The sequence below is a fragment of the Myotis nattereri genome, assembly GCF_964212035.1.
Source record: "Myotis nattereri genome assembly, chromosome: 2".
Lineage (NCBI taxonomy): Eukaryota > Metazoa > Chordata > Mammalia > Chiroptera > Vespertilionidae > Myotis > Myotis nattereri.
This window is the reverse complement of record NC_138076.1, coordinates 196,306,148-196,324,136: the sequence shown is the minus strand read 5'-3', so window position 1 is coordinate 196,324,136 and position 17,989 is coordinate 196,306,148. Positions and strand designations below refer to the sequence as shown.

Here is a 17,989-nt window from a genome sequence, read left to right as displayed (position 1 = left end):
CTGTTGTGTATGATGCTTGCATGGCTTAGAGATCATTCACAGAGTGCACAAAAGGCTAGAGAGAATGCGGAAATAGGTCAGCTCAAATCACAACCTTCTGTGGTACCCCCTTGACTAGAGGTCTTCTTATAAATGCAGGTCTTCTTATAACTGTTAGATTATCTGTATGGCCAATCACTCTAATGAAGTTAAAAATTAGATACTCTGTTAACACTGAGGTGGCCAAAGAATTCACCTTGTGAATTAATATGGGATTATAAGTGCTAAATTTTAATTCTTGTGTTTAAGAAGCTTATATAACCTAATTAAGGAGATAAGATATAGAAGATCCATAATTTAAGACTAAATACATAGACAATAATAGCGTGGTGATTGCTAGGGGGCGCATGGGGTTGGGAGGTGGAGGAGGGTAAAGGGAGGGTAATTGGTGATAGATGGAGACTTGACTTGGGGTGGCGAACACACAATACAGTATACAGATGTTGTGTTATAGAGTTGAACACTTGAAATCTGTATGGTTTTATTAGCCAATGTCACCCCAATAAATTCAATAAAAAGGGAAAAAAGACTGAATAGAGTAACTACCATAAATGAGACAGCCTAATCTGGTAGAGAAAGCATGAACTTTAAAAACAAACAGACCTGAGTTCAAACCTTGGTTCTACTACATTCTTTGCTATGTGACCATGGCCAAATTACTAAGCCTCTCTGGGCCTGTTTGCTATCTTACAAAAGGGGAAATGACAACCAATTTATAAAATTGTAAAAATTCAGTGAGATAATGTGCATAAAGCACTTATTTCAATTCTTGGCATCTCGTGAGCATTTAATAAATGTTAATTTCCTTCCACTAATTTTTCTATTCAACAAATGTTTATTGAATGTCTGCTTGGATACAAAAATAAAAAAGCTACAGTCCTTCCTGACTGTAGTCAGGGGGAGACTAGTCCAATGGGGAGAGATGCAACCTGAGACTTCTTGTAATATGTGAGCTGGGATCCAAAGACGGGAGGGATTTTGATAGAGGTAAGAAGAAGGAGGAGAAAGAAGTTTCAGGGAGAAGGGAATATTAGTAAAGGGGAAGGTTTGGAACACAAGGTACCTGGGACTTGGTTTTTAGTCCTACACCATCCACTCTAACCAGCTGTATGTGTTTGGGTTAACCTCAACTGGAAGAGGAGAGGACTGGATTAGACCAGTAACTCCCAACCCTGGCTGATGCCTTAGGTGCATGAAAAAAAATATTTCTGGGCCTCACACTAGAACAGTTAAATCAGAATTTCTGTGGGTGAAACCCAGCATTCTCTCTTTAAAAAATTTTTTTAAATGTTTTAATTGATTTTTTTTTTTTTTAGAGAGAAATGGAAGGGAGAGAGAGAAAAACATCCATCTGTTGCCTCCCATTGGTGATCAAACTTGCAACCTGGGTATGTGCCCTGACTGGGAATCGAACTGATGACCCTTTGACCCTTTGGTGTGAGGATGAGGCCCAACCAAAAGAGCCACACTGGCCAGGCCCCAGGATCCTCTTTACATGAACTTTATGATGATATATTTTACATGCAATACAATGCACTTACGTATATAAGTGTACAGTTCCGATGACTTGACAAATGTATACACTGGTGTAACCACCTCCACAATCAAGATAGAAAATTTTGCCATCACCCTAAAAGGTTTCTTTTAGCCCGTTAGCTGTAAGACCTTCCAACCTCATCCCCAGATGATCACTGTTCTGCTTTCTGTCACTACAGATCAGATCAGGTTTGCCTTTTCTAGAATTTCACCTAAAAGATTCATACCATAAGTATACTTTTATCTGGCTATTTGGGATATCAGTGTTTTTTAAGAGCTTCCCTGGATCATTTTAATGAGAAGCAATGGACTAGATGGCCTCTCAGGACCCTTCCGGCTTAAAAAAATGCCATGATTTCATCTGCTAGTCTAGAGGTACTTTATTAAAGTTGCTTTTTAGGAATATAACAAGTCCTACTGCTATGATAATTTGATAACGCTAACACTAATATTTATGGAGCTTTTTCTTATGTGCCCAGGTACTATGCTAAGTTATTCATATGTATTTTTTTATCTAAATCCCCACAACCCAGGAGGTAGGTACTGATATTATCCCTGAAAGTAGAGGTGAAACCTGACACTGGAGAGATTAAGTGACCTGTGTGAGGTCAAGAAGCTAGCAAGCCGTGAAGTCAGCGTTCAAACCCGGATTTTCTCTCCATAAGCAGAGACTTTGCTTTTAATCACGAGATTCTACAAGAATGCCTACAAGGAGAAGTCTCAGCTCCCACTGCTGCAGACATTCTTAAGAAGTCTAAAGTGATACCAGACGCCGGCTTCCCTGTTGATGAGTTCCAGCTGGGGAGACAAGACTGCCTGAAAGGGACATTTAGCATGAAAGGCAAAGAGCCTCTTACCTTAATATAAAAAGTAAACCAGTTTATTACAAGTGTCAAATGACATTTTAGACAAGAAAAAGAGGAGCACAAAGCAGATGGGGCAGAGGCTAGACCTGTGCATGTCTTTTGAGATACACACTAAACGGAGAAAGCAAGGGTGGCTCATCCACTGGTTTCACTGGAGTAAACCAAGTGCCTTCCTCAGAATTCAATCCGAATACACACAAAAATCTATTTTCAGTCTTTAAAATACACATCCTTGTCCCTCTGAACAATGGACAATGAGTCTTATTCTGTGGTAAGGAAGTCTCCCCACAGTACCTGGCCTGTGATCAAATATCACCGTGCTCCTGCAGGCCTGTTTGATCCTGTGAGTCTTGACAGACTCGCTTGGCTGGTTTATAATCTGTGCTTCCTATAAATTTACTGATGGTTAAAAAATAAAAAATAAAAATAATAATAAAAGAAAGCAAAGAAAAAGAAAGCATCAGCACAGTGGGAGCATATGAGTGTTTGTCCTCCTTAAACATAACTCATCTGTGATATCCAAATCAAAGGCTTGTCAGCTGAGGTCCTCCCAGTTCCCTGTTAGAGAATATTAACTTTTGTGATCACCTAAAATAAACAGGCTCCTATTCAGACCCTGGCTGCCTGTGTCTGGCTGTCAAGCCAAGGGCAGTGCTAAGGCTTCAACCTGCCGAGTTGTCTGTCCACTGGGTGACAGTGTTGATCCATCCGAACTAGTAAAAGTGCTTTGTCCCTGGGCCAGAAAACTCCGGGAAACACTGCACCAAATGGCGTTCTCCGGGCCCTGGGGACGGCCCTGCCTTTCTTCCTGGAGCAAGGCAGAATGATTCTGTTTTCTTTATCTTGCAAGAGAAAATATAGGTGAATTGTTCCAATGTCACCATGTTGGGCTGGATTTCTCTGGGCAAAGCAGTACAGGGAATGGATGTGATTGGCCACAATAAGTGTGCCTGCACTTTCCTGGTAATTTAACAAAGGCAAAAAGCATTGTGGAAACTAAGTTGAAAATTTATTTCAGCTGCTTACTTTAATTGCATTAGGATGGATCGAGTCTTTCACCAAGGTGTTCACTTTTTTAAAAATCCTTACCTGAGGATATGTTGTTGTTTTCTAATTGATTTTACGGAGAGAGAAAGGGAGAGGAGAGAGAGGAACATCAATGGGAGAGATAAACATCGATTGGTTGCCTCCTGTATGCAACCCGACCGAACCCGCAACCTGGGCTAATGCCCTGACCAGGAATCGAATCCTCGACCTTCCAGTGTACAGGTCAACCTTCCACACAACTGAGCCACACTGGCCAGGGCACCATGGTGTTCATTTTTATACAAATGGGCTAGTTTGGGGATGTGCACTCCCCAGGGCTTTGAAGAGGGGCAAGATTGACTTTGTGGAATGTTATTTACAAATTGCCATGCCATGGTTTTATATTATTCTGTCTGTTCTAACATGATCTCTGTCTTCAAGAGGAGAAAAATAAGAACAAAGACTATAGTAAAATTCAATGTGACCAGTGGTGTTATAGACCAGAAAGAGTTTATCCACCTGGCACTAGCAGAGCCAAACACAAAACAGAACTGTAGTAGAGAAATACTATTTTATTTATTTTTATTTTACAATTTATTTTTGCAGTTTTATAACTTTCTTCGATAATCAGTAGTTAGTTCTCATCCACATTAACTGTTTGTAGATTTTTGAAAGTAGTGACAGGTACAGAGGTAACCAACATATAGAAGCTTGTTTGGGGACTCTTCAACCTCATTATGTTTTCTGGACAACTGCACCCTAATACCGTATGGGACAGACAGTCCTTATTCCTTTGGCTCAGACAGCTTTGCTGAGCCTGGCGTCAGTGCTGCATCTGCAGTCCCCATCTCCTTCATGACAAATTTCTGGATCTTGAGTGCCCAAGGGGCACACTTCTTGAAACCCACTCCATGGATGTGCTTGTGAATGCTGATGGTGTGTTCTCTGGTCACTACCTCGTTGATGGCAAAACGGCCCTTCTTTCGCCACCTTCTTTCTGTGGGGGAACCATTTGCTAGGCCCAAGTTGGAAAGAAGTTGGCTGTTTTATTGATGAATGGCACTATCCAGGAGAACGGGAAGCGAATGCTCAAAACCCCAACTCCTTGGCATGTAGGTTACAGATTATGTAGGGCAAAATCACAAGATACTGTGGGTTGGGGGGTTCTGTGTTTGTGCTGGGAGCTGATTGGTTGGAGGGAAGGTAACGGTAATGAATCATCTCTTCAGGTCTTTGAGGACAGTCCTGAGGTCTGTTCCGGGGGCTCTCTGTCCAGTCCCATGGGAAATAGCCAGAAGCTTGTTCCACCTTGGAGCTCAGGAGTGAAATGTAACTTAGATCAAGATGTTATCTTTAGCCTGGCAGAGGTCCCAGCTACTGTCTTCTGCTGCCTTGGTGGTTGCTGCTTATCTAGAGGAAAGGCTAAGTCTCTGAGGGGCATATAGAGAGAGGGATATGCTTTTTAAAGTCAAAATTTAAAACTTAATTTAATCAAAGCTCTAGGACCCTTGTTTCCAATGGAGATGATGGAGATGGGTTGTGATAATGCAGTAGAGGACAGGGAGTGATGAAACTAGCAACATTCTCATTTTAAAAGGACAAGACAAAAAATGAGTGTTTGCTTCAAGATGCTTTAAGAGGGTTGGTTTGGTAAATTTTTTGTTCTTCTGCATCCCTCTTTCCCAGATAAAGAGGACAATGATTCAGAATATTGGGACTCTGTTATATAATGAGTAATAAAGTCATATTAAGGCGAGACTCTGTTCCAAATTCTTTTAAATCAGATGAAAGACTAACATAAGATTACCAATTTACCATAATATTACCAATTTACCATACTATTACCAATTTACCCCAAAACTTTTTTAGCATGTAAAATTTTTTCCTCCTTTGCTATATTTTATATTATGTAGTCTGACCTATTTGTGCTGATAAGTTAGCACAGTTATATTTATTACACTTACCATAACAAAGGTATATATATATATATATATATATATATATATATATATATATATATTTGAAGGGAAAGGAGAGAGAGATACAAACATCAGTGATGAGAGAGAGAATCATTCATCAGCTGCCTCCTGCATGCCCCCCACTGGGGTTCAAGCCCGCAACCCGGGCATGTGCCCTTGACCGGAATCGAACCTGGGACCCTTCAGTCCTTAGGCCGATGCTCTATGCACTAAGCCAGACCAGCAAGGGCACGAAGGTTTGCTTTTTGTTTTTATATTTAAAAATACACTAAAGCTGAAGTATTTTCTTAGGCAGTTCTACTTGAGTTCTGAGGTTAGAAATACAAATAGGTTGTCTGGCAGCACACATGCACACAGATGGGACAGGCTCTCATTCCCTGGGATTCACACTGACATTGAAAAACAAAAAACAAAAGACCATAAAAGCCAGAATGTGAAGCCCTTAGGCTGTGAGTGACTTCCCTCTGCTCTTGAGACACTTCAAGGCCTATCTGGTCCTTATCTACCACACCCAGGCAGCAGGGGACTACTTATGACAAACTGTAACCACAAGCATTTTGATCTAAGTCTTCTGTTAGATATTACATTTCTTTAGTGTACTCTTTCCTTTCAAACAGCTCTTGGTTTTCTCCTTTTACATTGGATTTAACTCAAATTTAGAATAAATGACTAATAATAACTTCCATTAAAGAACCTGTTTTCATCTATCAAGCATTCAGTCTATTTCATTTTATTGAAATCTTGTAACAATTTTGTGAGGTCAGAGGTCAGTTACCTCTTCCTGACTGGTGAGGCTGAGTTTGAGAGGTGAAGTGGCTTATAAAGATACGTAGCTAACCAACCTGGGATTGGGTTGGCAACTTCCAATCCTGCACTCTTTCTACTGCATATCAGAAATAAGGAGAGGGAACGTAAAGCGATACCAATATTTTGGAAAACAGTATGGTGTTTTCTCAAAAAAAAAGAAAAACTAAAAGTAGATAAAATTATCATATAATCCAGCAATTCCACTCCTGGAAAGCAGGGACTGGAACAGATGTTTGTTTCATAGCAAAATTAGTCACAATATTAAAAAGGTAGAAAACAATCCAAATATCCATCAACGGATGAATGGATAAACAAAATGTGGTGTATACATACAGTGAAATACCTACTTGGCCTTAAAAAGGAATGAAATTCTAATACATGCTGTAACATGGATGAACCTTAAAGAAATTATGCTATGTGAAATAAGTGAGACACAAAAGGATAAATACTGTATGATCTCACTCATGTTGAAACCGGACAACCAATGGGTCCTAGTTGCCTGTCACTACTTGAGCCAATTAAGCAGAGACAGGGTTGAAACATATATGAGCTTTTATTCCTACTTTTTATTACACTGCCAGCAGTATGGGAGAGCAGCAGGTAATCCACAAAAATATAATCTGTAATCCCCCATAGCCAGCTGCTTATATTGGGTAGGACAAAGATTACATGGGGAAGTAGGAATTACAGGTATGGGGAAGTAGGCAATGCGGGTTGGGGTGGGATTCCATTGTTTGGAAAACAAGGTTGTTAATTTTAATGATATTGGATAGTTCTTGAATGAGAAGGGACCACATTCCAAGGTTGACTCCCAGGTCCCAGGGGCCTACAACTCCCTGCCAGGTTAGAATGTCCTCTCTTAATCAAAACAACGAAATCACTGTTAATCGAGCATGCTTAATATTTTATATAACTATAGCTAGTCCCCAATATTCTATTTTTGCCCTAACAATGTGAGGTACCTAGAATAGTCAGATCCCTAGACAGAAAACAAAATAGTGGTTAGCAGGGGTTGGAGGAGGTGAGCATGTGGTGTTCTTGCTTCAAGGGTACACACAGAGTTTCAGTTGATGATGATGAAAAAGTTCTGGAGATGGATGATGGTGGTGGTTGCACAACAATGTGAATGTGCTTAATGCCACTGAACTGTACACTTTAAAATGACTAAAGTGATCAATTTAATCGTGTATATTTTACCACAATAACAACAATAAAAAAGAAGTGGGGAGGCAGTGTAGGAAAGATATAAATACCTGACTTGTTGGGTGACCACAGATAATTAACCTTTCTAGTCCTCAATTTGTTTATCTGTAAAGCAAGGGGACTGGATTAGATGATGTCTAGGTACCTTCCAACTCTAATAGTTAACAGAAAAATGCATGTTCTGAGGAGGAAGTCATTCAGGATTTCTATTGGGGTCCCACCCCAATGGGCCAACACTTATGGAAAAGATACATCTTTGGACAAGTGGTAGGAAAAAACTGACATTTACTACACTTTTCAAAAACAAATGTTAGAGCTGCCAGGCTTATTAAAATACAAGCCTGTGCCCTGGCCGGTGTGGCTCAGTTGGCTGGAGCATCATCCTGTAAGCTGAAAGACTGTGGGTTGGATTCCTAGTCATGGCATACACCTAGATTGTGGGTTCGAGCCCCAGTCATGGTCTATACAGAAGGCAACTGATCAATGTTTCTCTCTCACATCAATGTTTCTCTCTCCCCCTTCCTCTCTTTCTACATATCCTCCGGTAAGGATAAAAAAACAGCAACAAAAAACAAGCCTATAAGATGTGAAAATGTCTAGACAAAAGGTCTAGGTGCTTTCTGATTAAAAAAAAAATCTAGGCACCAATTAGAGGCTAGAGAAACTACAGAATAAAGTTGGTGAAGCTAATTATCTCAAATTTGGTGGGTAAAAATCTCTTATACAAATGTAGTTTATATTTTTAAGTAAATAAACATTTTAACAAATGTAATTTCTAATTATAAATATTTATGATCTCAAGAATACAAGTCAACATTCCTTGGAACCTTTACAAAAAATCTTTGTGTATCACCAGAAAGCTCTTTGCTCTTTGTAGCAAATAGCCTGAGAAACTCAACTTCATCATAAGAAGCCATGGAATAAGTATAAACTTTATGGTAGCTTATATGTAAATATTCATAATCTTTTTTCTTAGAAGAGATCTGTTTAATTTTGTTCAAATTAATTTTGTTCACATTCCCTATAATTTAGCTGCCGAACCCTTTTTCAGTATCGCTCTTAATATTCCATAGATCTAGTGATACAAACAGCGTATCATCTGGGCTTTTGCTCATAAGCAGGAAGTACAGATGCTTTTAATGGGTCTCTCCCAGTCCCAATCCCCTCTGTGGCTTGCTCCAATAATAATTTGTAGGCAGTGTTGAATTAAAGAACATAGGACTTATAAGTTTTTCTCCTCACTAAAAACCAGAAAGAGAAACAATGAAATGTAAACAGGAACATTAATTATTTTGATCTGGATTATGCAGGGGTCAAGATATTTAAGAGAATGTTTCCAGTTGAGCCTTCCCACCCCACCCCGGAATGTTGGCATTCCTCAGTGTACCTCTCCACACATTCATTCTTTCCCACAGATCCGGGAACTATCCCTGTATGCTGTTGACACCCATATCTCCAACATCAGTCCAGACTTCTCACCTGAGCCTTGGACCTATAGACCCAAGTGCCTACTGGTGATTGGAGGTGATTGGAGGTGGGGGCAACCAATCACCTTATTGTCCCATTTCCAGGTTCTGATTTTAGAGGCATATTTGAACAGGAGCCTTCCGTTGCTTCTGCCTGCATCCCTAAGAAAGTCTTATGACAGACTCTGGGAGCAAAACCAGTACCTACCAAGGAAGTATGAAAATCTGGCTGAGATTGATGATTCTTATCCTTTCTGGGAAAATTGGAGTGGTTCTGTGCTTTAAACGCTAACCTAGTTTAGTAGTCATTTTTAAAAAAATGAAGCAGCATAAAGATCAATGGGGGTTTTTTTGTGTGTGTTTTTTTTATGAAATGAGAGCATAAACTTTGGGGTCAGAAACTTGAGTTTGCATCCCAGATCCTCGTCTTGTGGCTGGCCTCAATCTCCTCATCTGTAAACTGGGGAGAAAAACACCACTGTTGGGATGTTGTGAGGATTGAGTTGGCATATTAACCAGATCTGAATTTAATGGCCAGATTTAATTTAATTTATCTGTTTGTTGTGAGAATGTATCTTCAAATGAAAATGTTTGTTCAAATGAGAATGTGTATACAGAAACTATTGGTAAATCAAAAACATTGTACAAGCTATTCACACGCGGGTATGGAGCTCATTGTTTAGGACAGTGATGGCGAACCTTTTGAGCTTGGCGTGTCAGCATTTTGAAAAACCCTAACTTAACTCTGGTGCCGTGTCACATATAGAAATTTTTTGATATTTGCAACCATAGTAAAAAAAAGATTTATATTTTTGATATTTATTTTATATATTTAAATGCCATTTAACAAAGAAAAATCAACCAAAAAAATGAGCTCACGTATCACCTCTGACACGCATGTCATAGGTTCGCTATCACTGGTTTAGGACTTTGACTAGTGAAGGTAGTGGTAAAGTGGTGGTGCAATGGTGTGTGTGTGTGTGTGTGTGTGTGTGTGCGTGTGTGTGTGTGTAGAAATGGTTTAATGGGTTCTATGCTGAGCCCCTGGTCTATTGTTTTTGTTATACCTGAGCCACAGCCTTTCCCTCTCTCTTCACTTTACCTTTTCCTAAATCAGTAATCCTTAAACCTGTTGTCCACCTGTGGAGCTCTTTAGGAACTACAAGCCTCATCCCCTGGAGATCCTCATTCAGTAGATCTAAGTCAACCCTAAGTATCTATTAAAAAAAAGGACACACACACACACACACACACACACACTCTCTCTAGTGGCCCGGTGCACTAATTTGTGCACATTGAAAGGGAATCAATTAGAAGAAATATTTTAATATTGCTATTTGCCAAGTCCTGGGTGCAGGTATCTGGCTCCCTCCTCCCTCCTGTTAGAGTCTGGGCCGGTGCCCACAGGACACAGCGTCAAGTCCTGCCGGCTCTGCGAGACCCAGAGTCAAGTCCCTGGGCACCCACATGCACCTCGAAATTGTGTGAGACCCAGACCCGCTGGCACCGGTGGGGACGCAGCGTCAAGCCCTCACTGGCGCCACGGGACTCCCCTGATGCATCTCTTGGTCAAATCTCTGCCAGCGCTCGCGGGACGCAGTGTAAAGTCTCTGCTCACCCGCATGCGCCTGCTACACATGCAGCCTCCTGGTGATCGGTCGTTATGGCATGAGGGCCTCACGACCACAGGCTTTTTATAATATAGGATATAATTTATTTCAGAGAGAAAGGAAGAGGGAGAGATAGAAACATCAATGATGAGAGAGGATCATTTATCAGCTGCCTCCTGAATGCCCCACACTGGGGATCAAACCTGGCTGGTGTGGCTCAGTGATTGAGCATGGATCCATGAACCAGGAGGTCACGGTTCGATTTCCAGTCAGGGCACATGCCCACAGTAGGAGGATGTGCAGGAGGCAGCCCATGCAGGAGGCAGCCAATCAATGATTCTCTCTCATCATTGATGTTTCTCTCTCCTTCTCCCTTCCTCTCTGAAATCAATACAACTATATTTAAACAGAAAAAAGCCAATCTGGGATCCTTTCTATGGACCACAAAACTTCATGTAATCTGGCCCCTGGCTTACTTCACCTCCACTTTCCCATTGGCTTCCACAGCTCTAGCCTCTTTGTTGTTCCCCCTCAGAGCCTTTACACATGGTGCTCACTTTGCTGGTTGTTCACTGGACAGGTGCATGGTTTATTCTCCCGCATAACCAGGTCTCTAGGCAAAGGTCACCCGCTCAGTGGCCTGTTCTATCTAAAAGAGCCTGTTTCGCACTCCATTTCTTATCCTGCTTTACTTGGTGCATAGCATTCCTCACTACTTAGCCTCGTATCCATCTACTGCACTGGGATGCAGAAATGAACAAATGGGCAGAGTCCCTGCATCCCAGTGCCTAGAAAAAAAGTAGCCTGCCAATAAATACAGGGTGTGGCAAATTAGGTTTACAGTTGTTCATATGTAAAATACCTTAATGAATAAGTAATACAAGAATAAGCTATTTTGAGCACTTGCCATTGTAAACCTACTTTTGCCATACCATGCACCGTTTTGACTGAGTGACTAAACCCTCACCTTTCTCTCCAACAGGAATGCCAAACCTCTCTCACGTTGCTTTGTCTATTTCACTTATCAACCAAGTCTTTGTCCCAGCCTTTGACAGGGCCCCAAGCTTTTCTACAAGGCAGGAATTCCCCAAAAAGATAAATATTGGAGGCCCAAAAGGAAAGGAATATCTTCTGAGATTCATACCTTTTCACATAACTAATTCCTTGGGTCCTGGTGACAGTCCTCTGAGGTGAAGTTGCTGTTCCCACATAAAAGGAAACAGGCTTCAAGGAGATCCCACAACCATAGGGAGGAGGTGAGATTTGAACCTGTTTTTTTTTTTTTTTAACCTGGGTTTCTTGACTCATAGTTCAAAATGGGGAAAATAAAGTTCCTATTGGCAGCATTGGGATATATGCCTCGGTAGGTAGGGTAGAAAATGGTCTTCTCTTTGTTTTTACCATAAGTGAGACTTTAGGATTGCTAGGAGAGAATTTTGGTCTCAACATACTCCCTTTCTAATCTCAGCTAAAAGAGTTTTTGTCCAGATGCATTTTGGGACATTTCATTAAGGTTAAGTGGTAAGTGCTTTAGAGGGTAGTTAGAATCCCTTTGCTTTTATTTCGTCATTAGGTCAATATTTGGTCACCAATATTTGGTCAGGTTCTGTTTGCTTGGTTTGAGTTGTTTGGGAAAGTCTTTCAATTCCACTTAATTCCTGGAACAATGGTATAACTGGTGCGGTTTAAATATTTAATCTCTCATCACAGTCAACCAGATACAACCGACAGAAAAGAAAAGAAAAGAATATCTAGAAAAGAATATCTTTTCAGTTTACCAAGTGCTTTTGTAAAAAGATTCTCACACCAACTTCATGAGTAATAGGGAATCTAAGCATTGGGCACAGTGGCATGGGGGAGAATGTCTCAAGAAATGAAGTTTTAATATGTGAATAAACGACGCACAGAGGAATTAACTGCCCTTTTAATTGAATTTTTATGGGAGTCCGATAATGAAACTAAATGCAGACTGAGAAGATTATGCTGTTTGAAGTGATAATTAGGATTTGTGTGTGTTCTGTATGTGTGAATGTGTCCTATATGGTGACTTAGGAAAATAAATGCATAGAAAAACACCTTTAAATAAATAGGACTAATTTTCATTTGATGAGATTCTAAAAATGTTCTTTAAATTTTTATAGATGTACATCCAAGGAAAATTACTATTTGCCAACTTTATTTTCAATGGTTACAGCACATCTGCTAAAGACCTTCAGAAGCAAATTGTGAAGACAAGGGGTGATTATCATATGGGATATTTCCTACCCAGTGACTTCAGAATCCGGTAGAGTAACTACGCACGTTCTACCTTATCTTACACTTTTAATGAGTAAATCCCAGACAAGGGCTAATTGGGATTTACTTTTGCCTTTATGAGTGATTTTTCTTTACCTCAAACTTACTTTTGCCTTTATAAGTATTTATCCCTTGCCTCAAATCTTTTCTGGAAAGAGGTAGCTTATTTATTTAAAAGTTCAGTTCAAGGAAACCACTTTCTTATTAACCAGCAAATGTTCCCAAGACTGTTAAGCTAAGCTTAGAAGGAGTCAAACCAATAATTCCTTCAATTGCATAGCACAGAGTATGACTTTATGGATGTTAACTTTCTTCTTCATTCTATATGTCTTTTCTGTCAGGGAGGTCATCTAAGTTAACAAATATAACAACAACTAGAGGCCTAGTGCATGGGTGGGGTCCTCACAATGAGAATGTACCCAATGGCTGACAGACACTCTAAAGCATCGGTTCTCAACCTGTGGGTCGCAACTCCTTTGGGGGTTGAACGACCCTTTCACAGGGGTCGCCTAAGACCATCGGAAAACACATATATAATTACATATTGTTTTTTTGATTAATCACTATGCTTTAATTATGTTCAATTTGTAACAATGAAAATACATCCTGCATATCAGATATTTACATTATGATTCATAACAGTAGCAAAATTAGTTATGAAGTAGCAACGAAAATAATCTTATGGTTGGGGGTCACCACAACATGAGGAACTGTATTAAAGGGTCGCGGCATTAGGAAGGTTGAGAACCACTGCTCTAAAGGGTGAAAATGTTGCTTTTAAACTTAATTGGCTGCTTTCACTCTGATAAATTATCATGTGAAGCATGTAAATGACCAAACAAAACTTAGACTAATGAATATAGGGCTTTCTTAGACAACTGCTGTCTTCTATGGGTGTATTAACAAATTCTGAAAAACAGTAATAGAAGAAAAATAGGGACAGAAGAAAGAGACAAAGAATTTCACCTTTGGCTAATTCATGTTGCAAACACCAGAATAAAAATGGTACACACAAAAAAAGATACAAAGAAGTACAGATTTTATTAGGGTCTTCTTAAGCTTAGGAGGAACAAAAATAATACAGACATATACAAACCTACTATTGGGTTCTTATAAAGTATTTTAAAAGAGCTGACAAAAATGAAATAGAATAAAATACATAAATCTATCAAAGAAAGTATTGTGTTAAAAATTATAATTTCAAGTTTTCAGGAAGGGCGAGTAAAGTAGTTCTATATAAAACATAAGTAGTCAAAAAGTAAAAATTAAAATATCTCTGAAAGAATATTCTCAAATTATATTAAAAGAAAATACCTAACACTCCCAAAGTATATGAAGTGAAGGCCGACTTTAGAAACTTACTGGGTTAACAAGCCTGAACTCTAAGACGGTTCATAACTTTCCCATTTGCAGGGTTCATATTTAACAATGTTAAAAGAGAGAGTGCAAAGGCCCCCACACACTGAGAGCACATTGTACACACACATAAGATGGGTTCACACACTTCTGACTATGTTAAGAAATAAAGTTAAATATGCTCACAGATCCGTGCATTGATACAAGATTACTGATGTTACAATATTTTCGTATTTAGGTGAATACAAAAAGTTATAAATTCTACATGAATCCATATATAAGGCTCACCTATGTAATTATACATAGTTCATTAGATAAAGATGAATGAGAAGAATTAAAGTATAAATTAAAAGTGAATTTATAAGACAGAGCATTTAAATCACATGGATTTAAAAGGAATTAAAATCCAAAGATCATTCCATCCAGTCTGTTTTATCAAAAGAAACATACACATAGTAACATGTATAGTGTTTTGATTTATGCAAATAGGAAAACACTGTGCAAAAAGGAAAACATGAGAAAGAAGAGTGAAAATATATATATACACACAATTTACCAGGCAAAAAATAATAGAATTCATGGGATGAAGCATCTCTGTAATGAATGTAGTACAGAACTAATTATAGGGTTGAGTTCTTCAGAATGAGCCAGTCCTATTTTAAAGAATAACCACTGACCCAATTTTTCTGATGTGACTGGGCTTGGACGAATAGTACATTTTTTAGCTCCTTTCACATGTGGAGTCCTTGATTAGTCAGCAGTTATTTCAAACAGGGTCTAAACCTATAGAAATGCCAGTATTACCCAAAGTATACATTTTCAATGTGTATCATAACCCTTTGGATTTGGAGCCATTTCAATCCTTTTCCAACACCCTGTCCTCCAAATTAAACAAAAACATGTATGTGGCTATAGCAATGTCACAGTTTTGATGTAAGACCATGCAATGAGTCAACGAGGTCAGAATACTTTAAAAATCCAGAGTAGCAGGGAATGAAAAATCAAGGAACATACTATTTGACAAAATACCTTTGTAAAATGTGACGTATTAGCCTATTTCCACTCTATTATCCTAGCTTGTTTTCATCAACAACAGCAGATTCTGCAATGCAGCCTACAATGCATCCCACAAGGGATGGTGTGTCTACAAATGATGCTAAGTTTCTTTCCAGATCTGAACCTCAAAAAGCGAGTTTAAAGCAATGTGGTAGATTCAAAAGAGTAAAAGAAAAAGGCAGTCTCCAAAATAAGAGTTTAAAATTACTAGCACTGGAGCCAGAGGCAAAGACCAATCCTTCAGAAACTATGAACAATTAGTTAAATAAGACTGATACTGAGTAGAAACTCTGAGAAAAACAAAAACAAATAATTAATTTGGGAGAGAATGTCTTTTGGTGGCTAAGTTGCTTAGCCTAAAAATAGAGATCCAATCCAATAATAAAAGCTACAAGTACAGTTTTCCTCATTGGCAATTATTAACAATATTACATATCACTTTTCTATTGTGACAAATTACTATGTCAATGTCTAGTAATGCTTTATTTTGTTATCCATTCCCATCCCTTTAATTTTAGAAGGATTAACCAATCAATTCTTGCTAAAATGTAGGCACACATACAAAAAAGTGAGTCCTGATGATGTAGGATGTCTCAGAAACCTCAGGTTATCTTCAGTCTTCATACTCTTGATGGTCCAGGAATGATGCGCGAGTTTAGGTTGGTTCTAGGATAGGCCCAGGGGCCTGGTTTGATCTGGGATCCCTGGGACCATACCTAGAACAAACCCAAACAAAACCAAACTCCTTGGGAGTGCTTTCAGCTCAGACGTCTAGGCTTTTCACTCATGTGGACCTTCAGGGCTGTCTGAGGACCACATGCCAACCTTTTAAGGAACAGTTCTGGGGCTTTCTGCATGTTGCCATTTTTAAAAGCTTTACCACTTTTATTATGTGAATCAGAATGTTACTCCTGTGCCTGAGTGAGCATTACTTAAGTCATAGTATGAATAGAAGGTACTACAGGTTGGTATAATATAAGTGCAGAAAATTCTTTAAGAAATGGAGTTAATTTAAAACTTTCTTGGGAGGAAAAGGATATTATAAAAGAATAAACTTATAGTAATATATTTTGAGAAACTTAAGATACAAACATGAGAGGAAATATCTATTTCTACAATAATATTTCATAGAATATACCCACTTTTAAAGTGCAATTAGAAGTACACACAAGTTAAACACTGTCCTATTGCAATAACATGTTTGATATGTGCCAAATGGAATTCAGTAAATGGGAATGAAAGAAACAAATTTAACTGCTGACAGTTAAAATATAGCATTAAAAATACCATTTGCACTTTAATTCATCACACATTTTAGGATATTCATAAAATCAACTCATTCATGCTAAGTTTTTGTATATGTGGATTATGTGGATCTTGTATTCATATCCATTTTCTTTTTCTTTTTTTTGGTTTAAGCAATTACAATGAGTACAATCACTTTTATCCCATAACTATACTTTAAGGAGAAATTTTCTCCTTGTACCACCAATCCAAGTTTGGCATCTGACTACCTATTCTGTAATAGCAGTCTCAACTCAAGAAACTGTTTAGATTATCTGTTTTTTAATAACTGTTGTGCCATAATTCCCTTCCAATAGCATGAATAATGGAAAGCTGACTATGGGGCACGACCATAAAATAAGCAGACTGTTTTTAACATATGATTACTAAAACACAATCGGCCTGTTGGTAAAACTAAGTTGTTAGATGCTAGAATACCCCCTTCTAGACAGATTTGAATTTTACTTACAAACATTATAACATGCACATTCATATTTATTTTTCATTCAAGAGAGAAATTATCATGCTTGATTACTTAACACATTAAATAATAATTTAAACATGCAAAATATAGAATGACACTGGGAATTCAGTCATTCAAATATCTGTAAGTATCATTCTAACATTGATAACTTTTGGCAAGATTTTAACATACAATTAATTGTATGAAAATAAAGATATTGTCTTCTGTGATATCAATAATAAAAGTTTTCTTATTTTCCAGGGCTCAACCTACTTCATGTTTTGGAAATGAAGATTTACTTCTCTAAAAATAAAAATTAAACAACATTAAAAAAAAACCTCACCACAGAAATTCTTAGCAGCATATGATTTTCAGATCAAAGAGAAAGTACTGTAGAAAATGGTCACTTGAATGGACTGGTTTTAATAGGAATAAAAAAATTAGAGGATAAAAATACAGAGAAGGTAAAGTATAAAAACAAAATGGTTCTTTTTGTACAATGAAAGCTCTTCTACTTTGAGAAAAGGTACTGATTGTAACTTCACTTATTTTCAGGATAGAAATGAAATAGGTACTAAAGTAATAGATGTTACAAAATTCATGCACTTAGTATAATCCAGTTTTTTGGGTCTTTACTGAGTCAATTTACTCTTACTTCCTACATTATTCTAGCAGTCTTAGCCACCTTGTTTTCAAAACCAAGCAGACTAGAAGGGGAACTATGAGGATGGAAAAAGGCACACTTAAGCAAGCAGTAATATAAACCGGAGAAATTAGAACTATTAGAAAACAAAGACAACAAAATGAAGAAAGCACAGCAGAATGGAGCCATTTGGTAAAGGGTATATAGCTCTCAATGCCTAATTAGTTTATCACAGCATAATTAACTACTGTTAATAATGACCATTTTGACATCAAAAAAGATTAAATAAAATGCATTTCATATATTAAGAGGATAGCAATGCATATTAAGTTTTAAAGACTCCCTTCAACACTTATTTCA

General features: G+C 38.2%; 1 protein-coding gene across 1 annotated transcript in view; it reads left to right on the top strand.

Moving 5' to 3' along the window:
* LOC308514334 (uncharacterized protein C3orf20-like) overlaps positions 1-17,419 on the top strand; it is a 38,096-nt gene extending 20,677 nt beyond the window's left edge. The window contains exons 5-6 of the mRNA XM_081084459.1: positions 12,674-12,816; positions 17,248-17,419. Of these exons, the coding sequence (XP_080940585.1) occupies positions 12,674-12,816; positions 17,248-17,293 (189 nt within the window). The 3' untranslated portion in view covers positions 17,294-17,419. The remainder of the gene's footprint in view (positions 1-12,673; positions 12,817-17,247) is intronic.
* The last annotated feature ends 570 nt before the right edge of the window (positions 17,420-17,989 follow it).